Genomic DNA, 17,507 nt, shown 5'->3' with positions numbered 1-17,507 from the left:
TATGCTAGTCGGTTTTGTGTGTGAGTTGGTTGCGATGGCTGTATATGCGATGTTTGTTTGCACGATAGTTGTGTGCGCGGCAGTTGTGTGTGATGTCAACTGTATTGCATCGCGATATGCTTGTCTATTGACCAAAGCATATTCAATGCTTGCTGCTAAACAATACTAATGCGCATAGTACTCGAAAAGAGTATTCAAAATTACCATGGGCAGCAGCACAATGAAGAGGTGTCTCTTTCGTATTAGTTTCACTATCAAGATTGGCTCCTTTGCGGATGAGAAGTTCGGCGACTCTCTTGTGACCTGAAAAATAACACCGATTGATGGGATAAAATCAGGTCAATCTTTTATTCAATAACAATAAGTATTTAACGTTACCTTTCTTAGCAGCATAATGCAGAGCTGTCTCATTAAAATTATTTCCAATATTAGGGTCGGCTCCTTCAGTGATGAGGTCTTCAGCTTCCTTCACTTTGCCTGAAAGAATATGAAAAAATATTCATACATCAATGAAACGGATTGAACAAAACATTCTTTTTTATAAAAAAAAATGTTCAAAATTACCAGCAAAAGCAGCTCTATGCAGAGCTGTCTCTCCAAACATGTCTTTTTCGTTTACTAAAATATGTATGAAAAGTTTAGCATAATTGAGGTTCCCATTTCTTCGTTACAATGTGCTTTGTATATGGAATTTAAGAGTTAAACTGGATAAATAAATGAAACTTCAATCTTACCGTTCCTGGGTGGTGCTCCGCTCACATCCCCGATTAAGAACTGTGGAAATAGAATCAAAGTGATACATTTGGAATAGGAACAACGGATGAGATTAATACATTATGTATTATTAACAGTTTTCAACTGTTTTTAATAGGATAAAAGTTTCCGGTGGACATTTTTTTGGAATAGAAGAATTTTTTCAATTTTAAGAACTTGAAAAAAGGACACTTTTCATTTTTTAAATTATTTCAGAAAAAATTATCAGAAATTGTCCGCGAAAAGTATCAAACATGAAAAATTTTAAAAAAATCGACTGAAATTGTCGACTCACCTCGGATACCATCAAGCCAATGAGCAGCAGTGTGAAAGAACTTCGACTCAGCATTTTTCTAGCTTCGAACTATTAAAAGTTTACTATGAACGTATCAATTGGAATGAACTGTTTGATGGACATGCGAATCGAACGCATCCTCTTATATACTTTTCAAGTATACAAGGCAACACACTGTATGATTCAATCCACGTACAATGACGATTCTAATTAAAGCCCACAAAATATTATCGCACACTTTTTTCAAGATAACAATGTCAGAACAATTGATGGAATTACAATTTCACCTGTGCACGTGTGTTTAATTTCGCGTTTCACATCGAATGTTTTGCATTGAAAATATCAGATGTTTACATTTATTCTTTCATCACCTTCTTGAAACTACAAATTCAATGTAAAAATTTAAAAAGTCAATATTTTTCACTCTTGAAGGGTTGAGTGGTGTTAGTATGGCACGTGGCTGTTCAAATTTAAAAATTTTCACATCTTCGCTGCATGCACAAAACATATTCCGTTTCAAAGTCAACCCAAAGTTGACCACAGATCAACCGTCGCTTACATGATGTAAATTAGAATGAGAATGATCAAACGACATGACTCATACCTTTGCGTTACATTCAGGCTCACATGCCATGGTTACGTTGCTTTTTTCAATAGCTACAGTGTTAGTTGATGCAAGGATATACGACATCACATTTACTTTATATCACTACAAATAGATACAAATCTACGCATTCCTTAAAAAATTACAAGCGAATCTCATGCAAAATCATATCCATACTCAGTAACACTTTCCATAGAAATATAGACAGCTCCTCAATCAGTTTGAAATTCCAATGAACTGTTGTTAGTCATAGTCAGCGAATCCAATGTTTCTTTGTACAATAAGCATTTCCGTATTATTAATTTAACATTGCAAGTTTCTCTTCCTTCCTCATTGTACTTAGTATATAAGAAGAAGAATAAATGTAACAAGTTGGTTAGTTGTGCTTTGACAACTGAAAGTCTCGCGTCTCATTTCTCTTTGATCTTTGCTATAAGTGCCAAATGTTGTTAGCCCGTTTCAAGCAGCATATCACTTTCGCGAAACAGATTCACTATGAGCAGAGTCATCTCACTTCGAGTGCATCCCAAGCGCGACCCCACACTTAGCTTCTAAATGTGACACCGTAGTAAGTGTGGGCATACGTTTTGCGAATAAGCGACAAAGAGAGTGGGAACAAGTGCGCGTGTATTAGTCGCTACATTGAGAAGCATCGCATCAGGCTACTCACTACCACACGCGCACTTGTTTCCATTCTCTTTGTCGCTTGTTTGCAAAACGTATGCCCACACTTACTACGGTGTCACATTTAGAAGCTAAGTGTGGAGTCGCGCTTGGGATGTAGTTTCTGCCTATTTGATGAGGACTGTCTACAAAACTTTACAGATGCATACGGATCAAAGGTGTATTTATCAACATTCGTGGAAAAGATTTATGGTGTTGAAGTAAGTATATGCCATGGATGTTGAATGTCATTCAATGCCACTAAGCTGTAGACATCTCTCTCCGGCTATACGGCAAACAAAAGAACCAACACTGAACATGAAAATGACATGTCCAATTGTGTTTGTTTCGTTAGTTTCAACTGTGCCGCTTCGAGAGGTCACTTATGTCCAGAGACTTTTGTAAGATTACATTCATTTGTCGCTTTATTTCGTTTTCAGCTCTCGGCGGGTGCCAATATTTGTCAACGATGTTATCCCCAACAGCGTCTAACACTACTAGTTATCAAAAAAACCGTCAAGAGGGCGCCAACAGTTCCCCATTGGAATGTCCATAAAAAAGCGCGCTCTCTACGGCAAATTTTGCCATTTTTCAACAAAAAGTGTGCAGTGCTATACGCTGTTGGTTATCCCAGCCTAGAGAAATTTTATGAACATTGGTCTTTGTATTCTCCGCGCAGTAATGCTCTCGCTCAACAGGTGCATAACTTTGCCTTGATGAACATTGAATAAATCAATTAAATTAACTAAATATGTTGCTCAGTTTGCTCAATGGGACCATACAACCAATGTAAATACATTGATGACAGCGTATGAACTTTCTTCTAAAACTTCACGAATAAAGCATGAGAATGAAGCGTGGCGTCACTATCTTTCCCCAATATATTATTGAAGTCAATGGAATACATAAGAGTTCAAAAGCGCAGCGATAGATGGCGCCTCTATGAATCCTATACGCAGCTTACTTACTGAATATGGCCCATTTGAGTTTGCTCTAGTGCCCATCACAGAGAAGTAAATTGGATCTATGTGTTGTGCCGTCGAATGCTTTTACCCAACAGACCGTCACAATTCGATCCGATTCGAGTGATTGATTCCCACATTCAACAAATATCATCAAATCCATTATTTTAATAAATTTCATATATGGAAGAAAATGGAACTCACACTCCGAATTGAAAATAAAAATATAATTTCGATGTTTTTTTAAATCAAGTAACTGTTTGTTTTTTATTTGAGTTCCTTTAAGGTTATAGGAATTATGAAAAGGCTCTTAGAATAATACAGTGGAAGTCGTCACTGCCAATCGAGATTCACACGATCCCAGTCTTCGATGAATGGCTTATCGATCTGATTTATCATATTCTCGCCACAGAACATACACTCGGCAGCCAGGATATTTTCAATTTCATTTTTGATGTTGTCACGTTGCGACAAGTTTGCAGCTCCTCCTCCGTTGACAATCGTTGTTTCTGTTTGGCCGGTTACAGTAAGATTTAAGCTCAGAGTTTGTAATTGTTGTTTCAGCTCCGACAAACGGATTATATGCTCATTGCCTATTCAAAAGAAAGAATTTTTCTTTAGATAATCCGTACTAAATGATCCAATCCCTACTGCTTGAATACGCATTCTTACTCAAATGTTTCATAATTTGATGCTCCAAACAGTCGTGATGAAATTTGTGTCCGCAAGGAAATATGAAAAATGGTTTCACCAGCAAGTATTCACTGCAAATTGCACACAATTCTTGTCCATCAATGATTATCGATCGATTATGGAATGTTTGTAGATCATTTCGCACGCGTTCAGCCGACTTGGCTGACTCTTCCATGTCAATGCGCTGCTCTTGGATTTTCGCATTATACTCCTGGTTCGAATGATGATTATGAAATATGAAACATTACCAGATTTTATGGGATTTTGTTAGTTTTCCGATGTTGTTGAAACAGCGAATTTGATTTTGGGTTAGAAAAATTGAATAAATTTTTATGAGAATTACCTTAAGTGCATCACAAATGACTTCCTTGAAGTGATCAATTTTCTGGAAATCATCAAAGAACGGAAGCAAATCTTCTATTCTCAGTAAATCACATTCCTTCAGCAGCTCAAGTGCTGGTTTGACATCATTTTTGCCTTTGATTTCATGCTCGGCAATCAACAACCACAGTTTACGTTGCAGTTCACGGTCACTGGGCTGTGACGCTGTTTGCTGAGCCAATTTCGTGTCAAATGTTAAAGCCAATTCAACGGCTGGATGCCATAGTTCAAGCAGACATTGCAAGAATACACACGCTCGCGTTGCATTATGTTCAGCACAAACTCTGTGGAAACGAAGAATTTTGTGAGGTTTTCTTATCTACTATGAAATTAGATTCATTCTAATCAGGGTAATAATCAGGTAAACAGCATTTGTCTGAAGAAAATTAGTCTCACCTGAGTGCGTAATGAATGTCGTAATGCACCAAAGAAATGTCCTTTCCTTGTAATTCCAAATAGGTCATGACTTTGTCGCTTCTATGTTGCGTGTACAATTTCACTAGGAAATTGTGTATCGCTTGATCGGTGCATCCGAGTGAACCCGTGCAGAATTCCATGTATCGAATCGATTCATTCCGCTGCGATTCTGTCTCTTGACAAATGAATGTTGGTAGCAGTTCAATTGGGTTGAGGCGTCTGCCCTGGGCAATGATAGCATCAATCGTGTCTCTTGGAATTTCCTCCATCAGCATTGGACAATATTTGTAGAACAATTCTGGCTTCGTCTGTCGATTGAGTACGGCGACTGCCTCTTTATATTTCCCTTGATTTATATACTGATCCAACACGGACTCAAAGTCCTTATTCACCGCGGTTAACGTGTTCAAGTTAAAATTATCGCCGTGTGAAGCCATCAAATCGTAAATAACCGTGCGATTATTTCGAATACACTCCACAACTTTGGTCGTTTTCATGAGCTCATCAAATTCCGTTTGATACTTGCGAAGTTTGGCCGGTTGCTCTGAGCAACGAGCCATTTGTGTTAGATAAAGTTCAACAATCCACACCACAAGCATCGTTATTTGAGTTTTGTCTTGTGGATCCAATCGGTCGAGACGATTCTTCAAGAAAACAAGCAACGCATCGTATTCATTGATCTCCATGAATTTTAAGCAAACATCTTCAAAACTGGACTGTGTTTCCGAGTAAATGCGTGCACTTTCCATATATTCTTTATAACCAAATTTCAGTTCGGCTTGCTTCACTAGAACCTTATCCAAATGGGCAGCATTGTCTTGACAATACAATTTGGCCAACTCAAATTCATTCTTCTCCAAATACAGCAGCCAAACATGGCGATGCTCATTTGTTACCTTGAAACGGAAAATACTTCGGCCAGTGCAAGCAAAAATTGCACCCGTCTGTATATCTCGAGAAACTTCAATAAATTTGCCCAGCTGATCTGCGAAATACTCCTCATACACAACTTGATAGTTGAGTAGAGAGACGGCTGTCACATGATCTGCGTATAATAGTAGTGCATGGAAATCGGTTAAGATGAACGAAATCGGATAAACTTGTTTTCTGGTCTTTGACGTATAAGACGCACTGTGCACATCAATCGACTCTTCCGCCGGCGTTTCGGGAAATGGAACCACTTCCTCGGTTAGAATGAATTGTGGCGATTCGGCCTGCTGGTCAATCTGGAATTTGCATGTAGAAAAATGGATAAAATCAATATACAAATGGAAATAATGGGATCTTCTCTTCATCATTACCTCGCCCGTGTATATTCCAATATCCGTTAGCCAACCGAAACTTTTCGGAAATTTCACCGATTTGTCGTAATTGAGACTCAACTTCGAATATTTCAATTTATTGGGTATTTGATGGAAATCCTTTATGTCCTCCGGTACATTTAGATATGATGCAAAAATGTGCTGCAATGAAATGATCAATTATTTTGAAGAAATATTAAAATCATGGTGCAAAAAAACCTCAACGGACGAATGAAAGTTGAATATAAATTCTCAAGCATATAAGCAAACCTGTAAATATGGTGGTTTTTCGTCCACTCGTAGATTTTCATGGAACTTATAGAGTCGATTAACGGTTGAAACGAGAACGATGTATCGACTAGTGTTGGGCGCTTTATGGAATTCAATGCCTGTTATGGGACAATGCTCTCCTTTTCCGATATCAAAGACCTGTGAAATCGATCGAAATGTTAATTATTGTCTTGAACGCAGCGAAAAAAATCAGTCAAAATCCAAGAAGCATAAGGAAGGAAGCAAGCAAGAGTCATGCACTTAAGTAGCCTAATTTTTTTTGTACATATTTACATACCAAACCATCGATTTCATGGTTGCCATAAATGGGTAGATAATTTGGTATCTTTTAAATTATGAGCGTAGGAGTAGAGACAGTGAGGATAGGAAAGGGTGCAAATAATTCAAGTGGCATACTATGACCAATGTCTTCCACCACCAGCACTGTGGCGACAGACATGTTTGTGACACTACTTACCTGTTTCCAATTGCTTTGGAACATTTTTTCACCTTCGATACCCAGTTCCGTTTCAAAAATCAATCCCTTGGTCGTGCCAATCAAAATTGAGCCCGTTGATGTTTCCGACTGGTTCGTGTAGTTAAAAGCGACGGCAGTGATTTCGTGATCACGGAACTTTTCGATTTTCTTTGGTCTGTTGCTTTTGCGATGCAAATACAATAGCTCTGGTACGAAGCCTGGACATTTTGTAGCTAACGCGATGAGCAAATGATTTCCGGTTGGATCCAAAAAAATATTCGACACACGTAGCCCGGTGAGATGTTTCTCAAGGAAAACCTCTGCAAAAAATATGTTAAACGACCGATGAGTCATCTTTGTGTTGGATTTAACTGTGAACATTGCATTTACCATCTTGACGGTCTGTTTGTTGCAAATACAATCGCAGCAGGACATTGTGTGACATCAAAATGACCAGCCAATTGTTGCAAACTCGGGTGAAGAGGATGTCTTGCGGTAAATTGATTGGCACTTTTCGCTTTGAAAAAATGGGTGTTTCTTCTTTCTTCGGCACACTTACATAGCCACCCGAACTGGTTAGTGCTGCATTTATCATTTGGCTACTGGACGGTTGCTCACGCTTTAGCGCCGTATTATACTGATCGAACATCGATGTCATTGTCAAAACTCAAATCAAACACAAAACGCCAAATTTAGAATGTTAGAAAAATCACAATTTTATTTCAGATGACAAATCGGTGTTGTTTGATAAAGACTTCAATTTGTTATGTTTTCCTATCGAGTAAACGTCACACTGTGTCAGCAACGTTGAAAGTCCGAACACCAGAGCGCGCTTCGGTCAGTATTCCCAGGCAGACGCAATTGAACGCGGTTTGAAAATTCAAATATGACTTTGAAGATGGAACACTTTTGTTCGATTTGTTTCAATGAATAATTCAAAACGGAAATATTCTCGTTATGTAGTTGGTGTTGGTGCGGCAATTTCCCTTGAATCTTTTCTGAATAAAAGCGGAGCGATACAGTGAACCGAATGAAATTCATGGCTATCTTTTGGTATACCAGATCGTTCCAATTGTGTTTCGTACGATTCAAGTAAATTGCCATAGCATTTTGCCACACGAGCCAGTTCATACTCCAACTGTTCGATGCGTTCATTTTTCTGGCGCAAATAATTTTCGACTTTTGTACATAGATCCTGCGGCTCAAGACCGGTGACTTTGAGTACTTCACCGAAAACCATTTCCAAGCGTTCGTATTCTTTTTTAAGCTGTGTCAATTTTCGTTCAAGTAGCACATTTTTCAGTCCAGTCTTCTGTTGCATTTCAATCATAATCTCACCAAAACGTTTCTTCAACTCGTCTCGTTCTACGGCAATTGCATCGCATCTCATTCGAAGCGCCTCCATTTCCCACTTCACTGCCGTTAGCTCCTTCGTTGATGCGGCACTCTGCAAGCGGACGCGAGACAATGCCGAACGCTCTTTGTTGAAATGCTCGAGTTTTTTACGTAAATCAGTCAATTCAATTTGTGACTCTTGCAATGGTTTGGCCAACTTTCGATTCTCTGCTGTGACCTAATTAAAATTGTACCAGAAACAACAAAAAAAATCCGACTAAATTTCCATTTCCCGATCATTAAGTACTGAAAATGTTTGTTCGAAAGGAGATACAAAACAACAGGACAAAACTTCAAACTGACGGAAACAGTAAATAAAACACTTTAAATTGTTTGATACATACAAATTGGACAGAGTTACCTTTTTCAGTTGATGTTCACTTTTCTCCAATTGTGTACTTAATTCCTGCATTTGCTCCTTAAGACTACCAATTAACGTTAGATTACTTTGAACAATGTCATTGTAGTAGTTTCGAATGTCTGCCAGCGACTCTTCGTGCTCTTTAATAAGTTTCATAATTTGATTACTCTTTCGCTCATCAATTTCATCCATTTCCATTTTGTGCTTGGTTTCGGACTCATGAATGTATTGCTGCAGTCGTCCTTCGTACAATTCGGTCATTTTGCGGAGCTGCTGCTGAAAGTGTCTTCGTTCTTTGCTGAGAAACGACAGAAAAATAAAATACGTGGAAAAAAAAACATAACAAGTTGAATGGAGTGGGATGTTTTGATGCAAAAGTAGGACAGAGAAGAGAAGTCATTGTGCTCAATTGATTCCATTGTCTTGGCAAATATTGAGATACACTTCTTCTGGTTCGAATAATAATTGATTGATTCACATTAAAATGATAGCATTGGAATTGCTACAGTTCAAACACACACACACACACAGAGAGAGAGAGAGAGAGTGTGTGTGAATCCACCACAAGCAATTGCATTGTTCAAACACTCTCCAACGTGCGCTAACTTAGGCGCCCATAATTACAAGTGAAACTACTTAAACGCAACAACAGCTTATGTCTATTATGAATTTATGTGCATGGCAAATGGCACACCATTTAATAGGTGAATCGCTTCATTTCGTTTAACATTTAACGAATCTGTCTATAAGATGGAATGCATATTACACATAACGAATTGATGTGAGTGTAATAGGCATTTGCTGGTGATATGTGTCAATATCGACTTGTGTTGGTTTGTCTATACTACCTTAGCTCTTCGCTTTGTTCCATTTTCAATTGTTGTATTTGCAGCTCAGTCATTTCATCTTTTTCACGTAGTAATCGTCTCAGTTCTCGTTTATCATTCAATAGTTCTAGCTCTTGTAATCCATGGTCTTCTTGTGCCAATTTCAATTGTGTCATGTTCTCGGCACGTATTTCAGCGATTCGATTCTGATTCTCGTACTGTAGATGCTTCATTTGTTGGGCAATGTGCTTAACATCCAGTTCGGCTTGCTCTTGTGCCATTTCAACCTCACGCTCTTTCGCCAATATCTCCAGCTTTGCATCTTCTGCTCAAGTATAAAATCACAGAGAATTCTTAAAGTTTTCAAGTAGCAGTCAACATCGTTGCTTTGTGCTTTTCCCAGCAAATGAATGAGAGAGGGAGTGAAAAAGGGATGCGGCACAAAGCAATGAATTTTAGAAGACAAAAGCATAATCGTGCATATAAAGAGTAATTTAAATAAATGTAACAAGATGATGGCAACAATAAAAGCGGCCGCTGATCACTTACCCAATTGATTTTTCGTGATTTCCCAAAATGTTCGCAACTGGTCACGTTCCAATTGGAAATAATTCCGTTCCTCACGCTCCTTTTCGACTTCATTTTTGAGATTGTGCGAAAACTTTTCGAGCTGATCACGTGTCATGGACGACGTATCAACGCCATCGATAACAGCTGATAACAATAATCGGAATTAATTACGTTTCCTCAATTTTCGAGACTGTGTACGTGACATCGATTACATCGCATGCATTGATTTCAAGATCAAAACAGAGACATCAACACAAACGTTATGCCATCCAAAGCAGAACAATAAAACGGAATATTGTTCTCGGCGATGTAATAATAATCCTTTCAACATGTCAATACAAATTTCCGTTTGGCTTGCGACATTTAATCAAATTTCATAAATTGCTGTTTTCAAGTGGAATGGCTTCCTTCAATGTAAACAAAAAGCATTGATTCATCGTCACTTGAGCGGATTGTCGAGAACAGGCACTTGACATTTATCGCAAAAAATGTGTATGAATACACACTTCCTCCCCACCCCCATTTTTAGTGTGACTTTACACATTTCATTCATTGATGTCAAACTCGGTAGAAAAATAAAAATAGTTGAAGAAAAAAGCACTTGAAAGTGTGAAAGTTAATTTACAAAATAAAAACGATGAATGAAATAGCTCAATAAATTCGGAGCATCATATCTGAAACGCCAAATAATTTAGTTGTCAGCAAACAATTCATGAGATTTTCATGTGCCGTTTTTTATTGCGAACGCCGTTTTTTTTTTCTTCTCTGTTGTCTTCCTCTGTCGCATAACATTTGTTGATAGTAAAACAGTGCGCAAAGTGAGGCAGGACAGAGGAAAGACTAAGCATTCGGCGCTAGTCAACGAGCACATTAAACTAATATCTTGATGTAAATCAATGAAGTGCACTTCACTATTTTTTTTTATTTTCGTTCTCACTCTCTATCCTGCAGTAGTTTAATGCCCATGCCCATGGACATGGTTATGGTCTTTAGTTTGCGGTTCACTATGTGTGAGTGGAACCATTTTTGCATGCTCATACATGCACAAAATTGAAGTGCAAGCACTCGAAAGCATGTAAAAAAAATGCAAACATCAAAATCAGTTTCTTGTCGACAGTCAACATACGGTTTCGAGAGAGGGTGAGAGAGCGACATACTTTAGCCAACCATTGCAATCGAGTCGTTGAGATGAAAACTTTGCGGTAAGTTCTACTTTTTTTCCCATTCTGTTATGCTACAGAACAGTTTTTGGTCTCCTTCACACTTTCGACCATTTGTGTTCGGTGGAACATGGAATATGAATACGGAAATGCACTTTTTTGAAGGGAAAACTTGGGCGTCGTTGTGTGCAAAATGGTTTTGAATTTTATATTTCATATTCGGCGAAGTTATTGCAGTTTTTTTTTCTTCTCTTTTGTCTGAAAATAATTCGGCAGCAATAGGGTTTCGTTTTTGTTGGAGGTGGAGAGAGAAAAAAATGCGCATCTAATGTTTGAAGAACGCGTCTGAAATGGAATAAAAATCTTCGGAAATGATGTGCATGCGAAGAAAGAAAACAGAACAATTGAAATGGAAATGAAAATGAGTGAACAATGAAGAACGATCTCCATGGAAAGGTTTCACATGGCTATGATAACAAAATAGCATGAAATCAAAACTCAATAGACCAACGTCCATAAGTAGCTGGCTAATTTAATAAATGTGATTGATAAAAGCATCTTTCTCGTCTTGGTTCGATGTTTTTCATGCGGCGTTTTTTTATTAATAAAAAATTAATCAAGGAAGCTGCAAGCCAAATTCACCAGTTGTAGCCAAGAGACGAAGACGTCGACGATAGCGAAGACGTCGAGAGTGAGAACGATGTTTATAACAATGGTCACAACGGATTCTGATTAAACGGAAATGGAATAAAAAGGAAAATATTACAAAGCGACTGTAAAACTCATTGAAAACTTGTGCTTTACAATAGGGAATACAACTCCCTTTCTCTTGCTCGTTCTCTTTCTCTCGCAACTTTGCCGTATTCATCAAGTTTCATCACCGCCAACACTTACATCACTCTCAATGCATCCCACACACACACACACACACACACAGATCTGCCGAGAGAAGCGAAAAAGAGGACGAGGGAAAAATGAGCACGCACCAAACTTTTAACTACTTATCTGCCAAGTATTTTTCGGAATATTCGTGAATGAATGGCCCTCGATATTTGCTACCGCCACAGCTGCTGAATGTGTGACCGTGCAATAAAGAGACGTTGTTTGTATTTTATTTCCGAAATTCACTTCACCGACTCGTCAGCAGGAAACTATGCCATGCTCATGCTACTGCACTTTTCGTTCTATTCCATTCTGAATTCACAAATTCACAACGCTTTAAAACTACGCAACGGTTCTTCTGCTTCATTCTTTTCCCCCCTGTGCTTCAGACAGAAACACCAAAGCTGTCAAAGTTGGTAGTTGGTGCATGAATCGCAGCAATACCGCATGATGCATGAAGTAGGTTATCGCGAATGGTTTCACATTTAATAGACTCGCTACCGAAACTTAGTTATGTTTGGGACGGAATTAAGTCATGGACGCTTCGTTTAATATTCATTTTTGGCTTGCCGATGAGAACAATACAAACGTCTGTCGTCTGTCGATCTTATGTTTCGTTTTTGCATCATCAAACCAGAGCGAATTTTATAGTTTAAAACAGTCTTACCGGTTCCCTTCTTCTTTTTCGGTGGCTGAAACAAAATAAAACACAAACATCAGTCATAGCGAAAAGTTTTGCTTTAATGGTTTCCACTTTTTGTAATGAACAAATGTCCTCTTTTGTGGCTCGTTTGCTTTGCAAACGCGATTTATTTTTCGATTCCACATTTTGCCAAAGTTACAAACAAAAGACACAAACCGACACAAACACAATTAAATAAATGAAGGCAAAATGCGAATTAAATCAACCTTACCATTGTTTGAAAAAAATGTTTCCGTCTTGATTCAATCGAATATTTTCGTACACACTCAAAGTGCCACCAGAAACGGTGAAACTCGTGCTCAATCGATCCAACACAATTCCATGCGTTACGATGACAACATTCAAACTGAATTCAGTTGCAAAAAATAAACAATTTTTGGTTGAAAAAAATCATTAAACAATTGTTTTTCAAGAATTTGTTTAAAAAAAAAATTAAGAAAATCTTCAAAAATAAAAAAATGCTTATGAAAGTCTGATTTTTCCATTCTATCTTCATTCTGCTATGCATGAACACAGTTTCAAATACGACACTTATGCGATCACGGATCGAGGAACCCACCCCACAGTTTGTGTGTACTTTGACAGTTGTGCGAACAAAGCATTATTATTGGCGCTGTCATTGATGCCAAACAATTTTTTTTTTTGGTTTCAAACAGTAATCAACCACGTTGTGTGTCTGCCGGTGGAACAATCACTTCAAAGATGCAAAGATGACCAGCGAATCAGCCGTATGTAAAAATCATCCCGATAGTTTTTGTTACGTTTGTGGCGAATACGTTTCGGCGGCATTCAAAAAGCCAATCAGCGAAGTGCACAAAAAAGCGTACCTGGCATACTTTGGCTTCGGTATATGTGATCAAAACAAACAGTGGGTGCCGCATTTTCTGTGCAAAAATTGTCATTTGGGCCTACTAAAGTGGTTCAATGACTGTGGCGGCGGCTTAAATTTTGCCAAGCCATTGATTTGGCGCGAACCACATGATCACAATGTCGACTGTTATTTTTGCTTAACTCGAATCGATGGTGCCACCGGCAAAGTGGAATACGCAAATGTGATGTCAGTAACACAGCCAGTCGCAAACCGTACACCAGTCAACACACAACCAATCAGTTACAGTGCTCCATCACCAGTGCGAGTGAAATATATCGAAACACATTTAATCTTGCCAAACGAATTGGATTTGCTGATTAGCGGTCTCAATTTAAGCGAACGAAGCGCCGAGATTCTTGTCAAAACATTTCAGGAATGGAAAATTTTAGCGCCATGTAAGTATATCAATTGGTACTTTCGATTTTGACCATTTTCTCGAGCGGATTTTCATTTTGGAATGTGTTTGATCTCTTCAGTTCCAGGCTTTCATCGTCGCAAAGTAGCACAAGTGATGTAATTCGTTCCAGCCAACAAACACCTCTTCATTTTGTTTACATTCAACAACAACGACAACAGCAATTCATTATTCACCATCAGCAATGTGAGCACTTGCTGTGCTGTCCAAGTGACGTCCCCACAACAACAAAAACTCCTTTATCAATAGCTCCATCATACTTTTGCATCTATTTACTGTCATCGTTCTTCTTACATAAAATGTGACCAAAAATCTAATTGTAAACTAGAAAAAACAATTTAGAGGATAAACTGTTGACAATAAAATTGAGTGCAAGATTAAATTAATTATTTTGCTAATGATATTTTCAATGTAAATAAATGCACGTTCCGAATTTGATAGAAAAAAAAATGATGTTGTTTTCAAATTGTTTGCAATGTTGAAGTCTCAAAACAATTTCAACTGCATTTTAACTTTATGGAATTCTGCTTGTGACAAATGTTCAGTGCATTTTGAGTGAATTTCATGTTAAAACCACTTGATAATAATGAAAGACAAACTTTAGAGCAAACTGAATGCGATTTAATAAAAAAAAAGGAAAAGGCGAGCGAAGAAGAGGTTTCGTTGAGTGAGTGCAGCTTTACCGCAATAAAAACATTTTTTTTTTCTCCAAAAAATACCAAAAGAAAAAGAAACGAAAATGTGAACGCAACCTTCAACCGTGGTGCGAACGTCATCGTTTCACAAATGTCGGACGAACGCTACCTATAATGTACTATAATGACATATCTGCCATTCACGCATTCAATTGTGAATAAGTTAAGTTAACTCGACACGCTCGTTAAGCATTTGATAGCTTAGTTTGAACGAAATTTAATAAACAACTCCATTCTTTTTCGAATTCATAGCCAGTATATCTGTATATTTCTTTCAATAAAACAAAAATGTCACAAGCTCAAGGGAAGTGCTGTTTATGTTCTTCAAATGGTTCAGTTCATCCAATACCGGACGTGGTTTTTCTAGAGGATTTATACGGTATAAATGTAAGTATGAACTTTTATATTGATCGTGCACTCAATTTATGTGTTTGGCATTTTTTTGCTATTTTTCTCCACTCATTTGTGCTATTTACTCTAGCTTCCAGTTGGTTCTGTTTTATGTTGTGGGTGTGAAACGTTGTTGGTCCGTTTCAGCAACCATTTCGCTTTCGCGAGACGAATTCGTGGTCACCATGCTCATCTGCTCACTTCGGGTGCATGCGGTCTCTGTCTATATGGTGGGAATACAGAAAACTTTGTGGATGCATACGGCTCTAATGTGAACTTATCAACATTCGTGGAAATGGTGTATAAAATTCCAGTAAGTATCTGCATATTATTATTACATTTTTTTTCTTCAATTTTTCTTGTTGCTGCATTAGTTTTCATTCGTTTGTCGCTTTATTACGATTTCAGTCCAAATCATTGGTGGTCGCCAATGTTTGCCAACCATGTTCATCCAGCCTAGGGCAATTTTATAATCATTGGTCTTTGTATTCCCCGCGCGGTAATGCTCTGGTTCAACAGGTGATTACATAATATTTTACATATGTAGGAATAAGAATTGACTTGATGAACATATGAATAAATCAATTAAATGAACTAAATATTTTACTCAGTTTGCTCAAGTGTCGATCACAGAGAAGTAAATTGGATCTATGTGTTGTGCCGTCGAATGCGTTACGCCTTAAAATTATCATCTATTGTTTTCTAGAATATTGTAACAGGCGCCTTAGGTGCGTCGGCTGCATCCAGAAGTGAGCCTTCGCCTGACCTTGATTCGAGACCAGCTACCAATGAAAGCTCAACGGTAGATCCCCGATCAACTAGTTCATCAGGTAGCTCCAATTCTTCGGCCAGTTCTCCGGTCAGTTCTCCGGCCAGTGCACCGGCTACACCAAACCAATGATCGACCACCGCAATCGACACACTATCGCCACAACTGATCGTCACAATCCGATCCCAGTTATTCCCACATTCATCAAATATCATCGAGTCAATTATTTTACTTTTCGTCATTTCAGCCCAATCAAAATGTTAATCACAAAATACTCACACAAACTCAAATAGCAAACAAACTTCAATTGTAAACTAGAAAAAACATGTTAGAGGATAAACTGTTGACAATAAGATTGAGTGTAAGATTAAATTAATTATTTTGCTAATAATATTTTCAAAGTAAATAAATGCACGTTCCGAATTTGATAGAAAAAAAAAAGATGATGTTGTTTTCAAATTGTTTGCAATGTTGAAGTCTCAGAACAATTTCAACTGCATTTTAACTTTATGGAATTCCCCTCGATCTATCTCGCTCTCTGTATGTGTCTCGGTCGTCATCGGGCATACTGTACAGCTGTAGAGTGCGAAACAAATGAAGGTCGGTGGTTTGAGTGCAAATGATAACGAAAATCATAAACGTCATTAGAATGCTTGTGACAAATGTTCAGTGCATTTTGAGTAAATTTCATGTTTAAAACCACTTGATAATAATGAAAGACAAACTTTAGAGCAAACTGAATGTGATTTAATAAAAAAAAAGAAAAAACGAGAGAAGAAGAGGTTCTGCTGAGTGAATGCAGCTTGAAGAAAGCATAAAATGAAACCGACGACAGCTACAACTCTCTCTCTACAGTCGACAGAACAAAACGTAAATAACCATTTGGTAGCAAACTTAAGTGCACACAAAAACCACAGACCCATTGCATTTGATTGTAGCTAAAACTTGCGAAACCACTTGGTCATTTGAGTTTGGCTGTATCATTGCTATTTGGAAGCCGAAAGCCAAAGCCGGGCGACCGAGGGTGGAGAAGTTGCCTATTATTCAGTGTACTGAATGTTTTCTCGTCAGGCAATTTTATTCTGGTCGTTTCCTGGTTTTAATTAACGTCAAACGGACCGAAGGTGGCCAAATCTTGAACATTCTTCTCTCGTACAAACATTTCGCTCGGCTGGAAATATTCCTTATGCACAGCAACACACATTTCACAATTATCAATTTGAATAATTGGGATTTTGGAAAATGTCGTGCATTTTGTGTGCACATCATGGACGATCAATATAAATAATCTAAACCATACGACGCACACATCACAGATATCGCTCGTATTTCATATGGTACGCATAAAATTCGTTAAATTTAAATCAGCATCGCATTGTGTTATTCCGTGGCGCATATATGTATGAAAAATTGCCGAATTCACGGAATCGCACATGGAGAGGCATGGTGAGGGTGTGAGAAGCAGCGCATAGAGTGTGTGAGTGAATGAGAGAGAGAGAGAGTGAGTAGGATAGACAGTGGAGAGATGCTTTAATTCTTGCGTTGACGTCTGGTGCTGGTGGTTGAACGTGCGAAAAGTTTTGATTTTATCGTTTTGCACAACCGAAGCGAGTGAATGAGCAAGTGAGTGTGGTAAATACATGTAAATTAAA

General features: G+C 38.1%; 4 protein-coding genes across 5 annotated transcripts; 2 read left to right on the top strand and 2 right to left on the bottom strand.

The window, feature by feature from the left end:
* Window positions 1–3,515: 3,515 nt before the first annotated feature.
* On the bottom strand, window positions 3,516–7,629 carry LOC129572928 (vacuolar protein sorting-associated protein 18 homolog). The gene is made up of 8 exons (XM_055453045.1): window positions 7,208–7,629; window positions 6,818–7,137; window positions 6,340–6,498; window positions 6,070–6,231; window positions 4,748–5,994; window positions 4,314–4,635; window positions 3,950–4,181; window positions 3,516–3,870 (listed from the first exon to the last, which is right to left on the bottom strand). Exons 1-8 carry the CDS (start codon window positions 7,473–7,475, stop codon window positions 3,611–3,613), a joined length of 2,970 nt encoding a protein of 989 aa, XP_055309020.1. The 5' UTR covers window positions 7,476–7,629; the 3' UTR covers window positions 3,516–3,610.
* On the bottom strand, window positions 7,509–13,241 carry LOC129572929 (dynein regulatory complex subunit 4). The gene is made up of 6 exons (XM_055453046.1): window positions 12,927–13,241; window positions 12,680–12,704; window positions 9,950–10,114; window positions 9,422–9,725; window positions 8,574–8,871; window positions 7,509–8,390 (listed from the first exon to the last, which is right to left on the bottom strand). The coding sequence occupies exons 1-6, from the start codon at window positions 12,927–12,929 to the stop codon at window positions 7,773–7,775; spliced, it is 1,413 nt and encodes a 470-aa protein (XP_055309021.1). The 5' UTR covers window positions 12,930–13,241; the 3' UTR covers window positions 7,509–7,772.
* An 87-nt stretch (window positions 13,242–13,328) lies between these two features.
* On the top strand, window positions 13,329–14,451 carry LOC129572931 (uncharacterized). The gene is made up of 2 exons (XM_055453050.1): window positions 13,329–13,981; window positions 14,063–14,451. Exons 1-2 carry the CDS (start codon window positions 13,426–13,428, stop codon window positions 14,101–14,103), a joined length of 597 nt encoding a protein of 198 aa, XP_055309025.1. The 5' UTR covers window positions 13,329–13,425; the 3' UTR covers window positions 14,104–14,451.
* Window positions 14,452–14,590: 139 nt separating this feature from the next.
* Window positions 14,591–16,226, top strand: LOC129572930 (uncharacterized). 2 transcript variants are annotated; one of them, XM_055453049.1, is made up of 5 exons: window positions 14,595–15,083; window positions 15,178–15,399; window positions 15,495–15,605; window positions 15,698–15,723; window positions 15,793–16,226. In XM_055453049.1, exons 1-5 carry the CDS (start codon window positions 14,985–14,987, stop codon window positions 15,800–15,802), a joined length of 468 nt encoding a protein of 155 aa, XP_055309024.1. In that variant the 5' UTR covers window positions 14,595–14,984; the 3' UTR covers window positions 15,803–16,226. The 2 variants fall into 2 exon arrangements, with proteins under 2 accessions (XP_055309023.1, XP_055309024.1); XM_055453048.1 differs by lacking the exon at window positions 15,698–15,723 and having other exon boundaries at window positions 14,591–15,083; window positions 15,793–16,224.
* The last annotated feature ends 1,281 nt before the right edge of the window (window positions 16,227–17,507 follow it).

This window comes from Sitodiplosis mosellana, unplaced genomic scaffold (genome assembly GCF_009176505.1).
Source record: "Sitodiplosis mosellana isolate CC-2019 unplaced genomic scaffold, AAFC_SMos_1.0 Smas_scaffold_5754, whole genome shotgun sequence".
Taxonomy (NCBI): Eukaryota; Metazoa; Arthropoda; class Insecta; order Diptera; family Cecidomyiidae; genus Sitodiplosis; species Sitodiplosis mosellana.
Note: the sequence above shows the minus strand (reverse complement) of the source record. Positions and strands in the feature narration are given on the sequence as shown.